Consider the following 13,724-nt stretch of genomic DNA (forward strand, 5'->3'; position numbering starts at 1 on the left):
AACATATAAGTAGTGGTAGACCCCAATGTCCAATGATCTTCAATTTATACCGAATATTGACTGTCAAAAAAATGCTAACATTCCAATTTTCATTAACAGTTAACAGCAAATTCATTATCACAATAACAGATAACAAAAAAACTAAAAGCCCAATAACAGCTAACAAAGAATAAGACAATAACAGCTAACAGCAAATACATTTTCAAAATAACAGATAACAAAGAATTAAATTGCCCCATAACAGCATAACAGTTAAACCCCTTGCCCCCCCCCCCCCCCCCATATATAATGTCCCTTGGAAATATTTAGATATATATCTATAATACTAAAATTACGAGGTCAAATTTGTCAGCTGTCATCGGGTAAAAACGACAAATCAAAGAATTCAACTCTATATATAACTAATATAGGACAATGGTGTAGATTAAAAATTACACCACTACAGACCCTTTTGTTTTCCACATAATTAATATTGCCAATAATTAACAAGTTCCGGGTCTAATCCGATACCGATACCAATAGTATATTCACCTGTTAGCTATTACCTTATCTGTACGTTCCGCATTTGACAGGCGCACCACCAAACGGTGTATTTAGGATTTTGCTATATACACGGGTCATAATCAAAGGGCTGACACTACTAAATTCAATCATTGTCAAATTGTTCCCTATTGTAGCTTTATTCAGCAATCTCGAGTCAGCAATCAGCAAGACTTTCTAAGATAACTAATATAGGACAATGCTGTTGATTAAAAAATACCCCATTCCTGGATAGCCTGGACCTTTTGTTTTCCAAATAATTAATATTTCCAATAATTGATAAGTTCCAGGTCGACGGGTTCAAACAGAAAGATTTGAAAGCAGAGAAAACTGTGTATCTTATAATCGACATGACTTTATCAGATGACAATACCAATTACTAAAATAAGGCTTAGGCATAGTTATATACTTTAATTCAGTCACGGACCCGCGATATCACGGGTGTGTACTTGTATATTATATAAATATCAATATTTCCAAGGGACATAACTCTTTTAAAATAATTGGCCGGCACTGATTTTCAATCTCGTCCAAGACCTTGCAGCTTTAAAATAATTGACGGGCACTGACTTTCGATCTCGTCCAAAACATTGCTGATATAAACCTATGATATAAGTTTCAAGAAAAATCTGACTCACGTGACAGCGCTACCAAGACCGGACGGACGAACGTTTCAAGGGGGACAATAACAATGTCAATGAAAATATGTAAAATACCAATGAAAATCGCATTAGTTCAAAAGCTTGATTTCTTACAATGCAAAGACCGTGTTATTCATATCATATAAAACTTCCATTGCATTAACCAAACCGATTGTGCTAAAGACAATATTTACTTTAGATATACAAAGTGTTTGGTGAATTCAAAATATTGTAACTTAACAAATATATTCATTAATAATGTAATGTTAATAGTTAATAAACCAAGTATGATTGTTTACGGTTTTATTTGTCAAAAATGTAAAAATATGCAGTTGTAAAAATGGTGTTTAGATCCTAAACACAATTCTAAGCACATCTGTTGTGAACTTTTTTTTTACATGTTTAGGTATAAACGTGTTTCAGTACAATATGTTTAGGATTGTGTTTAGAATCGTGTTTAGCTTAGAAAAATGTGTTTAATTTCTAAACACTTTCATTTTTAAGTGTGTTTAAAACAAAGTCATGTTTAAATATTATGTGCTTACTGGGAAATGTGTTTAGAAATTAAACACAATCCTAAACACATTTAGTGTTTAATTTCTAAGCACGAGTTTTACAGTGTGTATATAAAATATATGCAAAATATGTACCCAAAAATTACTATGACAGCTTTCGGATAACTATACTTCTTCCATGTTCAAAAAGTGTATCAAGTTATTCGGAATTTCAAGTGAATTTATTGTTTGTTCTATTTTCACACCTTTCAACAACTGTCTTCTAACATTTATTCGACACAAGTTTTTTAGTGACTTAATGGTTTTCTGATGGTCAATGAGAGTTTTAATTCTATGGTCATCATGGCATTTCTTACTCTGTTCAAACCAAGAATCACCCCGAAGATTATAACCAGCATTCAACAATAAAGAACAGTTTTGCATATCCATGTTAATAACTATATTAGATAATGGCGTTCCTTTCGCAAGACTAGAATGATTGTTTAGAACACAACCACTTTTAATTATGATTTCTACTAATGAAGGATTACGATACATGCATGCATAATGAAGAGGCGAACACTGCAGACGGTCCACTAAGTTGGCATCGGCGCCATGATGAATAAGCAAACGAACAAGATCAAGATTTTGACAAAGTGATGCTTGAATCAAAGGAGTCACGAGGTCTTTGTCTGTATGATTTACAGCAGCACCGTTTTCAATGAGAAATTTCGCTATTTTATACTGATTGCCCATGCATGCCCAGTGCAGGGAGTTTCTTCCCATGCATGGGTCAATGAAATTGACGGATGTTCCTGATTCTACCAGATATCTAACAATTTCAAAATGTCCCTCGTAAGCAGCAGTACCGAGGATCGTAGCACCTTCCCACTTGACTGGGCTATGAATGACTGTATTTTTGTCTATTCCACTAGAAACAAGCTGTTTGACCTTCACAGTATTTCCTTGCAATACAGCATCAAACAGTAATGTTTTGGGGTCTTGGTACTGAAGTCTAAGGACATCATTGTAAGATTCTGAAAGGGAAAAATATAATAAGATAAGATTATTACGACATGGAGTATGACACATGTTGCATTGCAATGAAACATTCGTAAGTAATTTTTGCCATATAGACAAATCACTCTTTTTTTTTCTTTTTTTTTACGTAAATGGGATAGTAACCATCCATTTAACAAATAAAAATATAGAAAAGTTGGATTGGATTATTTAACAGTGTAATTTGTAAAACATGTGCTAGTGATAACCTGACAAAGTGTAATCAATCAATCAACATTTGTGCTTTAGAAGTATATTCATTTGTTGAAATTTTAGTTGTAATACAAGATTGACATCTCTGGTGGAGAGTTGTCTCATTGGCAATCATACAACATCTTCTTGTGTTTATGTTGACACCATCTCATTAAAACAAACGGTTTTAATTGATTAAAATGCACGAGACCATTATAGGAGTTAATGCCCTGAAATGATAATGTTTGACGAACTTTGAGCATTGTTATTATACGGTGGCAGAATGCGGCCATGAAAGAAAAAACAAATATGTTGTTCCCTCAAGATATTATGTCGTTCCCTCAAAATACTATGTCGTTCCCACAAGATAGTTATCTCGTTCCCTAAAGATGCTGTGTCGTTCCCTCGTGATACTATGTCGTTCCCTCAAGATGTTATGTTGTTCCATCAAGATAGTTATCTCGTTCCCTCAAGATACTATGTCGTTCCCACAAGATAGTTATCTCGTTCCTTCAAGATGATATGTTGTTCCCTCAAGATATCATGTCGTTCCCTCAAGATATTATGTCGTTCCCTCAAGATATTACGTTTCCCCTCAAGATGATATGTCGTTCCCTCCAAATGCTATGTTGTTCCCTCAAGTTAGTTATCTCGTTCCCTCAACATAGCAATATCAATACAATTTTAAAACTATGTTGAGGGAACGACATTATATCTTGAGGGAACAACATAGTATCTTGAGGAAACGACATAGCATCTTGAGGGAACAACATAACATCTTGAGGAAATGACATAGTATCTTGAGGGAACGACATATCATCTTGAGGGAACGAGATAACTATCTTGAGGGAACGAGATAACTATCTTGTGGGAACGACATAGTATCTTGAGGGAACGAGATAACTATCTTGTGGGAACGACATAGCATCTTGAGGGAACGACATAATATCTTGAGGGAACGACATAGTACCTTGTGGGAACGACATAGAATCTTGAGGGAACGAGAAAGCTATCTTGTGGGAACGACATAGCATCTTGAGGGAACGACATAGTATCTTGAGGGAACGAGATAACTATCTTGTGGGAACGACATAGCATCTTGAGGGAACGACATAATATCTTGAGGGAACGACATAGTACCTTGTGGGAACGACATAGAATCTTGAGGGAACGAGAAAGCTATCTTGTGGGAACGACATAGCATCTTGAGGGAACGACATAGTATCTTGAGGGAACAACATATTTTTTTTTCTTTCATGGCCGCATTCTGCCACCGTATTATTATCTTGTGATAAAAAGAATAATAAATAAGCAGACATAACCAACAATAAAAGATATAATAAAAGATGAATATATATCAACTTGTTCGATTCACTCACGAGTGTACATAACAACGCAATTGATTTCAAAGAAAGAAATCTCTGTATTACTGAAAAATTATAACACCAGGGTTTTCGATATCATAAACTAGTCGCAACATTTACTAAATTTTATCATCAGTACATGGACACCATTCGTAAAAATAAATCAACATGCAGACACCTTATACGTTCAGGTATTTCACATCTTATATTTAAATATAATATTCTTTACAAAGCACACAAATGTCAGCATGCACCTCAAAATCTAATCAAACCTTTAAATAGACTTATTAGGAAAGGATATAGTTACGATACAGTTTTCAGGTCATTAAGGATTGCATATTTTGGTATTGATATTGATTCACTCATAGGGTCTTTGCATCGGAAATAAACACATTTATTCTAATTTAAAACCAGCTGCTGGTATGATTGGATTATGTTCTTCTCATATTTTTTATGATGGTATGATACACTAAACCCCTAACGGGAGGGATTGTACTTGATTTTCATATGATGAAAACATAAATCTTTCAATCAGTTTAATTGATGTCTGGAGCTGCCATGACAGTAACTGCTAGTAGTCCTTTGTTGATTTATGTATCATTGTCATTTTGCTAGTTTTTTCTTTACCTTTTCTGACATCGGACTCGGACTTCTCTTAAACTCAGTTGTACTGTGCTTATAACTATGTGTTTCTTTATTCTACATTATCTAGAGGTATAGGGAGAGGTTTTGGATCTCACAGAACATGTTTAACCCCGACGCATTTTTGCGCTTGTCCAAAGTCTGGAGCCGCTGGTCTATGATAGTCTTGTATGTTTTTTTTTAAATTTTAGTTCATTTATATGTTTTGGGGTCAAATGTGACGTCCATTTTCACTGAACTACACACTTTTATTTAGGGGCCAGCTGAGGATCATCTCCGGTTGCGGGATTTTCTGCTGCGTTACATTTTATTGTATTGTCATAAATTTGGCCATTAGTTTACTCGTTTGAAATGTTTTAGATTTTCCATGTCGTGGTCTTTTAAACCGATTGACTGAAATAAATGAAGATATTTTACATATTTTAGCATGTTTACCTTTTATCTTTTAATAGCTACATCCTAGTAGTAAAGCAGAAAGATAGAAACTGAAACATCAAATGTGACCAGATACAATATCTACAATAATGTGAATAATGTAACTTCAGTCGACTAATTGCTCTTAAATGATTTTTTTTTCACACATTATATGTGTTTTTCATTATATTATTTAAAGTTAGTCTTGAAGGGAAGACATATCTGAAACTAGTTCACAGTTCTTAGAGGTTAGGGGCATGGATGGGATGATTTTGCAAATATATTCTTCCATGATAAGCAGAGACGGGGGCAGCTTTTTGAATTTTAAAAGGGGGCGTAATTGATACACCGCCGAACGAATCGAGGCGAAAAATCTTTTGGACGATTTAACACTAAAATGTATATATATCGTGATTAGACTTGATTTTTTTTTATCTTATTTTTTTTGGCCACTGGATAATCAGTTTTAATACCTAATGTCTGTGTGCGGGCTTCTGATCCTAGCTTCACAACAAACTAACCGCCCTAAATGAACTTTCGTTGTTTTGACATTCAACTTAGTTATACGATATACCAAATGTATCATGCCCTATAGCGTGCAAGTTTGAAAAAAGGTTTCAAGTTTACATAACATAGGATTGACTGGCTATAGTAATAATGTGTTATTTGTGGTTAATCTCGGGGTTTAATGATTGTAGGATGAAGAGAATGAAACATAATATTTTGTGTGTTATTTCTATGTAAAACCTTTAACACATTTGTGAAAGTAAATGGTATTAAAGGGACATGGCTTGACTTTAATCTGATTTTTAAATGTTAACACAGCTATTACGATCAGCAAGATGAACCATTACCAAAGTTGAAGTGGTGTCTAAAGATTGCACTGAAAAAAAAGGGTTACAGAAGCAGACAAAATTTAAATAATTATTTATCAATTTTGAGTCAACCGATTAAGAAACATTTTTCAGATCTCAAAAGTTTGACTGAAGGGACCAAGAATATGGTAGCCTTTCTTCGTTGACGCTCACAAAAATACCTGAAATTGCCTTAATCATGATGTTTTTTAACGATATTCCAATGGTATAGTTTTAAACCCTTAGTTACTGGATTCAAGTGCAGGATGTTGTGTGTTTGATATACGGTTAGGCCAAACCAAATAAAAAGAGCAAAGACTTGTGGGCTCAGATTCAGAAGAAGTATATGTCCGATTGAGGTAATAGATTGCACATTGTCGGCTAGCACATACACATATCCCAAAATTGTACAGAGAAGAGTTCATTAATATCTAACTACAACATGTCCTGTATATGCATTTAATATTTGCCGCTGGACGTTAAACAACCACCAACCAATCAATCAATTAAAACAACTAACATACACGTTCATGAAAATCAAAAAGGTGTGTGCAAGTCATTGAAGGTAGAAATAATGAGTCGATGATTCTAAGTTATTATATATGTCCATTCGAGATCATTCAAAGGAACATTTCTAACGTAATGTTGTTTTGAGGTGTGGCATCGTTGGTGCCAATCCTTTAATATTCAAACATTAATTTTTTTTTTTTAAATAAATTATTATTTTTATATTAATTTTATCATCTTACCTTTATTTAACTTCCAGTTGCATTTTGTAATTATACCATGATCTAAGGTTATCCAAAACATATTTTTTTCAAATCTTAATACACAATGTATGTACTCCGTTATCAATGTTACCACGCTTGTACAGACATTTAAAAAAAATATTCAATAAATATTTATATAAATATCCATAGCTGCGTGACGTACAGTGTCAAAAAATATGTTCAATCATATGAACAAGTACAAATGAGTCATTGAAAATTTAAAGTTCGTGTCGATATTGGTCATGGCAGTTACATAAATGGCCCTTTCCACAAGGGCTATTTACTATTTACGCCTTCTTTCTGGTACGATTAGTGTATTATCATACCCTGAGAAGCATGTTTTTTCATTTATGTTGTTGATTTTCGAGAGGACTTGGGTGAGGTGGGGTGTGTATGGTATTTCATGTAACGTTAGGAGTATGACTTGTAAAAAGTCTATGCATTTAACACATAAACAGCCCAATAGACATATATACCCAGTATATCTATTTATTGTTGTAGATTAAGATTATCATTATCCACTATTTCGTGGATGATAGGGAGGTACAGAGAAGTATAAATGCAAAAGGACTGTTTATGTAATTATCAAACCAATGGCCTGAGTCAAATACAAAAAAGATTTTAAAACAGTAAAATCTAAATTATCAATATTTCTAGTAATCACGTCAAGGGTGGACTTTTAAGTTTAAGTATAACTAAGTGGGGTCAAGGTAATTACAGTAGTTCGCTAGCTTTCTGTCATATCGGACTAGAGCAGTAGTCGTGGATGGTGAAAGCTCCTCACATATTGATGTAGAGTCTGATGAGTATCCCCATATTCTGTACGTGGGGCTACATTATTTCTATTCTACATTAACGATATGCCATACGGGATTAAATCAACCGTCCGATTATTTGCAGACATTACAATAAACGGTACCTAATCAGCAGACAAAGATTAAAAAAAAAAAAGATCTAGACAAACTTGGAATTTGGGAAAAGAAATGGAAATGTCCTTCCATCCGGACAAATGCAATTTGCTTACCATCAGCAGAAAAAAAATAAAAAAATTGCAACTTCATACAACTAACATAGCAACATTCTTTTAACAGTTATCAGTGCTAAATACACAGGCTTCACATTTACATCAGAACTAATATGGAATGACCATGTACACAACATCTATAATAAAGCGAATAAAACAATTGGATTCCTTAAAAGAAATCTAAATATAGGATCAACCACAGTAAAGAGAATGCCTACAAAACACTAGTACTCGACCAATTGTGGAATACGCATGTCCAGTATGGGATGATAAAATAGAAATTGACAGAATCGAGATGGTCCAAGGAAGACATGTTATGTATCGAACAAACACCATACCAGCTCCAGTGTAAGCATGATACCGTGACACCTTAAATGGACATCTCTGGAGTAAAGACGAAAAGAAGCAAGTCTTACAATGCTCTATAAAATAGAAAACAATAAAGTGGCCATATCAAATTGAGCGCGATAATACCACCAGAAAGACAGTATAGAAACATGTATGACAAATGCTTCAAACCACCATCGGCATCCAGTGATTATCATAATTCTTCCCAAGAACCATCCGGGTTTGGAATGCTCTCCCTCCTGGGGTTTTATCAGCTCCGTGAATGACAAAGCTGAATGATGTTAAAATAAATTTGGGGAAGGGGGTGGTTCTGTAAGCGCACCAAACCCATGGCAGTATAATCAGTTTGTTGATTGTGTTCATTATTTGGAAGAAGAAGAAGAAGCAAACTGGCTTATAAATCAAATATACCGAAGTCCGACAATGCAATTCTATCAAATAAGAAAAATGTGTAGTGAATATAAATGCTATTTGTATCCCGGATGCTCAATTTTGATAAACATATATTATATTGCATTTTTGTTTATCATCAATTGCATATTATATTGAACTATTGATGGTATATGATAAGCAGCAGACAGATCAAGTTGGGCTGTTGAATTCATGGGATATTGTGCTGACGGACACACTCGGGGATTGTCATCACTGGAGACTATTTTGGTTAATAAGTGTTATTGTGCTGTTTCAATGACATTTACTTAACATCTACTTCTTTCGTAAAATAGGTGGGTGGGAGGGGGAGAGATACCAGAGGGGCATTCAAACTCATAGATAGAAAATAAACTGACAACGCCATGGGTAAAAAAGAAAAAAGACAAACAGACATATAATATAGTACACAGGACACAACATAGAAAACTAAAGACTACGCAATATGAAGAACCCCACAAAAAAACTGGGGGCGATCTTAGGTGCCCAAGAAGGGTAAGCAGGTCCTCCTCCACATGCAATATAATGCCATAAAGATATAAAAATATTGCATCAAATCAAATCTTTATTGCTTTTCAAAAGCATTTAGATAAGAAAAATGCTATCTGTTTAAAATATAAAGTTTGATTATGATAATATGTTATTAGCTAAATATACCAGGCATGTAAATACAAAACTAAAAAAAACTTTTAAAACACCCCGTTTCATAGGACGGTGTCATCGCTGAGCTTACTATTTTTGAACCACACTTTCATGAAGACAACCTGCCCATTGGCAAGTACTTTACTTAGTTATGAATGAATATCTAAGAGGAAACACCTGACTAATAGTTTTATTAAGTATTAAAATGAATTACGAATACAAACAAGCTATATATAACCAGCCTTTGTACATTTTTACCACACATTATTTAACCATGTTTACTAAATCTAAAAGTCTTTAACCGAATTATATATATGTTACCTTGACCCATTTCTAGACCAGCATTTGTTTAATAGTAACCTATCACAGGATATTGACTCACTCTTCATTTGAATCGGTCGAGCTTACACAAATGGATATCGACCTCGGATATATGATACTTGAACAGCTAACTATGTTTTTCGTTGTCGTGCGCTTTTTGATAGCGGTTTTGGGGATATGAGATTTTTTTGTTGAAATAAACCGACTGAAAATTTAAAAAAAACAGGATAAGATTGCAATATGGACGTTTGAATTTGAATCATGCTGATGTACTGTTTTCCAGATACATTTCATACAAGTAAAATATTTTTTATATTCAAAATTGCTTCAAACTGAGAGTAGATGCTAGTTTAGTTTTGGGTGTACCCTTCTTTGCTGGCTTGTATGTCAGTAATGACTTGACACGACAAAACAAATTTAAATAAAATTGAAAGATAGACGGAGCCTTACAATTTTTTTTAGGAAAAACTTACACCTACCATATAGAGATGAATTGAATGAAACTATATTAAAAATATTGCTATACCCTATTGCAAAATGTCCTCCGCTACTGCGAAAACGAGGAATTCAACTGTTTGTGCAGGGTCAACATAAGTCGTTTGAAAGTTTCTTGTAATTTCAATTTTAAAGGAATTATTGGCCCAATTCACGCACATATTTACCACTAAAATAACGAGGTCCAATTTGTTAGCCTGCCTGACGTAAAACATTACTTGTCGAGAACTAAACATGAGACATTCGAATTTATAAGCCGACCTAGCAGACGAAATGCATATTCCGTCCGCTGCTAATGGCGGATCCAGTTTTCCACTGACTGTCTAAGAAAGGGCCCGCTCAAGTCATGCCTCAGTAATTCCCGATATATTCAACCATTTTTCCTACAAAAGGGGAAACCCTGTGCAATCGAAATCCGGCTCTGTCCCTTCTGTCCTTTTTGCCCCAACTCCCTCCTGCCAGAAAATCTGTTATTCGTCCTGCATTTGGTTATTTGTGCGATGGTCGCACGGGTGTTTGGAGTGTTACTTAATTTAAATACGACTTATATTTTGAAAAAGAAAAGCTACTAACATCTGATATACAGATGATCATGTGTTGGAATGTAAATACATTTGTTTACATGAATTTTTCAAAGAACGAAATGACGTCACGAACAGAAAAAAAATAATCGGATAAAGACAATTAAAATGCAAAACATCTAAATCTTTCAATGGCATGATATATGTTCGCCCCGGAGTCGAGTGGACTGAAGTTATCTTGCTAACGCTGTCTTATTTTAAGTGTACATATTGGTAAGATAATTTCGTGGCATTTTATGGCGTCAGCGCTTTTGCTTTCTGCTGAGGGTCGTACGATTACCTGTAGTTGTTATCTGGTGAAGAGCTGATCATCTCATTGGAAAGCATACCATGTATCCATGGTATCTTCTTATTTCTATATTTGTACAAATAATCAAGTTAGAAAATAACTTTAAATATTTTAGTTTAATGCAAAAAAGTATTTCATTTTATGTAATCGTTATATTTGTATTTTATACCTGGATAAAATATGGAGAAATTATGATTTACCATACCTTGATTCATTCCTTTATTTCAACGAGAATAAAATTAAACAACTTACCCATTTAAGAGATAATTTACTGATCTGTTGTATAGTAGAAACAATTTACTATCAGTTCAGTACAGAACAACATACTGTCATGACTTAGTTATCGACCAATATTTATGTTATCACGAGGAAATACACTGATATGAAGTAGAGGCCTTGAGGAGGCAAATCAACGCAGACTATAAATACATTTCTTGGTTTTTAATTATAACGACGTATTCCCGTTTTATTTTATTCATCATGTATATGTGTACAATATCATTTTCAGAAGAGACGACATCGTTCTGAATTGGAACATGGTCATTGAGGTTGCACTTTTGTAAATATAGACAACTCTTTTTACTCCGGAAACTCGTTCACTTTGAACTTTCTAACACAACCTTATCCTTGTATGGAAAGTTCACACGCACTTCTTTTTTTGCAAAGGATTGTGTATATTTTCAACATTTTTATGCCTAGAACGTTTACGATTTACATTCACTATTTAGATTTAATGCTAAACATAATATTATGTTTAAGCCTTCTACTTTAGTCTTCCTGATTATTTAATTTGATCGGTATCAAACTGTTTTACTGTTGAATTTTCCAAGTATTAATATATGTTAAATATGGACATCAAATCTGAGGGTAAGGCTCATGAGTAAGGTAACCAAAAACAAACTATAGTCACCTTTTAGACATGATGGCTCGATGGGTCAATATTTAAAGTGATACTGTGACCAGGTTGTTCAATTTGAGAAACATTTTGCAAAATAGTAGATGGGGATAATTAAGGTTCTAAGTCAATAGTTTATTTGTCGAGTACCAAATTGTAATTTTCATGTGAATTTGAAATTGTAGTAAAATCGTGTAAAAGATATATTCTACAATACTGTTCAGCATAAATATTGTAGCATACGCGACAAATGTATTACTTTGGGATACCACACGGCATATTGTGTTAATAACTTTATAGTGAAGAAAAAGGTAAAACATGCTATACAGACTGTCAACAAAGTGAGAGGTTTAGCGCTATAAAACCAGGTTTAATCCACCTTTTTCTACATTTAAAATGCCTGTACCAAGTCAGGAATATGACAGTTCTTGTTATTTCGTTTTTGATGTATGCGTTTTGTCATTTGATTTTGCCATGTGATTAGGGACTTTCCGATTTGATTTTCCTCTCGAGTTCAGTATTTTTGTGATTTTACTTTTTACAGAGGAACACATGATTTTAAGTATTCTAGAGTTTCTTATTGACAACATATTTGTTGAATTTTGAGGACTATTTCAACAAAAAGTCGGCATTCCTATGAGAACTTTTCGCTTATCCTTGTTGGCCTCTTCGTATTTCGTCATGAGTTCCTTCAGGCACTTGTCAAAAAAAGAAGATCAAAGTAGCCAGATCATTTCAGTTGACGTTCAGATATATTGCTGTTTATATTAACAATCCAAATTTTTCTCATCGAATCCATTAAAATATTCTCAGTACAAGAACTAGAAATTAAAGAAATAGACACGGCTTCCCTCGCCTCATTAATACACTTATGCCTCAAATTTGACAAACACAGTCATTTCAGTTCCAGAATGTATAACAAACGAGACGATTTTAATTTTGAACTAATTAATTTCCCCCAACTAAGCAGCTATATATACCAACTTCACCTGCACATGGGATATATATATTTCCAATATTATTCGGTATTCAAGAGCTTGGAACTGCCACTCAGACTATGTATACGTCATACTTTGCTGAGTAGAAATTTGATGAACAAAGCGTTTGCCTAAGAACGTCTCGTCCTCTTTCTAAAAAATAATGACGTGGCTCCGTACTTATAAATCACGTCATGGTCCTATGATTATTTTCTTTCAATGGTGTTGAACTTTGTCTATCTATATGCCTCGTGCGTTTCTTTGTTACGTTAGACGTTGCTCTGTACTTATACATCCCAGTCACATTGCGCTATGGTTATTTTTTCTATTCTTTTCATTGTTGCTTCTGTGCTTTGTCTATATGTCTTTTTTTTTATTTCTTTCTTACATATTTGTTTGTTTATATGGTGATTAAGATTATAACAATTATGATGTCTGCTGTACCCTAATTGTTGACCATTTTTTACATATGTGTTGTGCTTTTGATATTGCCATATGATAAGGGACTTTCCTTTTTTGAATTTTACTCGGAGTTCAGTATTCTTATGATTTTACTTTTTACCACTCAAGAAAGCGTTTCACTGCCAGTCGAAAGAAGACCGAGTGACCATATTACTATTCCCCAGTCAACCTAGGTGATTTATTTGATTTCATTCCACATCTTTTTTTAATTTTACTGAATGTTCAGTTACATTAGACCGGAAACAGAACCAATCATTATCATTTACTAGTATATGATTACGGATTTGGGTA

At 34.0% G+C, this 13,724-nt stretch overlaps 1 protein-coding gene across 2 annotated transcripts; it reads right to left on the reverse strand.

Moving 5' to 3' along the window:
- Positions 1-1,469: 1,469 nt before the first annotated feature.
- On the reverse strand, positions 1,470-11,702 carry LOC139519900 (ankyrin repeat and SOCS box protein 13-like). Of its 2 annotated transcripts, none has more exons than XM_071312201.1 (2): positions 11,352-11,702; positions 1,470-2,712 (listed from the first exon to the last, which is right to left on the reverse strand). In XM_071312201.1, the coding sequence occupies exons 1-2, from the start codon at positions 11,353-11,355 to the stop codon at positions 1,862-1,864; spliced, it is 855 nt and encodes a 284-aa protein (XP_071168302.1). In that variant the 5' UTR covers positions 11,356-11,702; the 3' UTR covers positions 1,470-1,861. The 2 variants fall into 2 exon arrangements, with proteins under 2 accessions (XP_071168302.1, XP_071168301.1); XM_071312200.1 differs by lacking the exon at positions 11,352-11,702 and adding an exon at positions 6,950-7,208.
- Between the last annotated feature and the right edge of the window lie 2,022 nt (positions 11,703-13,724).

The sequence above is a fragment of the Mytilus edulis genome, chromosome 4, assembly GCF_963676685.1.
Source record: "Mytilus edulis chromosome 4, xbMytEdul2.2, whole genome shotgun sequence".
Lineage (NCBI taxonomy): Eukaryota > Metazoa > Mollusca > Bivalvia > Mytilida > Mytilidae > Mytilus > Mytilus edulis.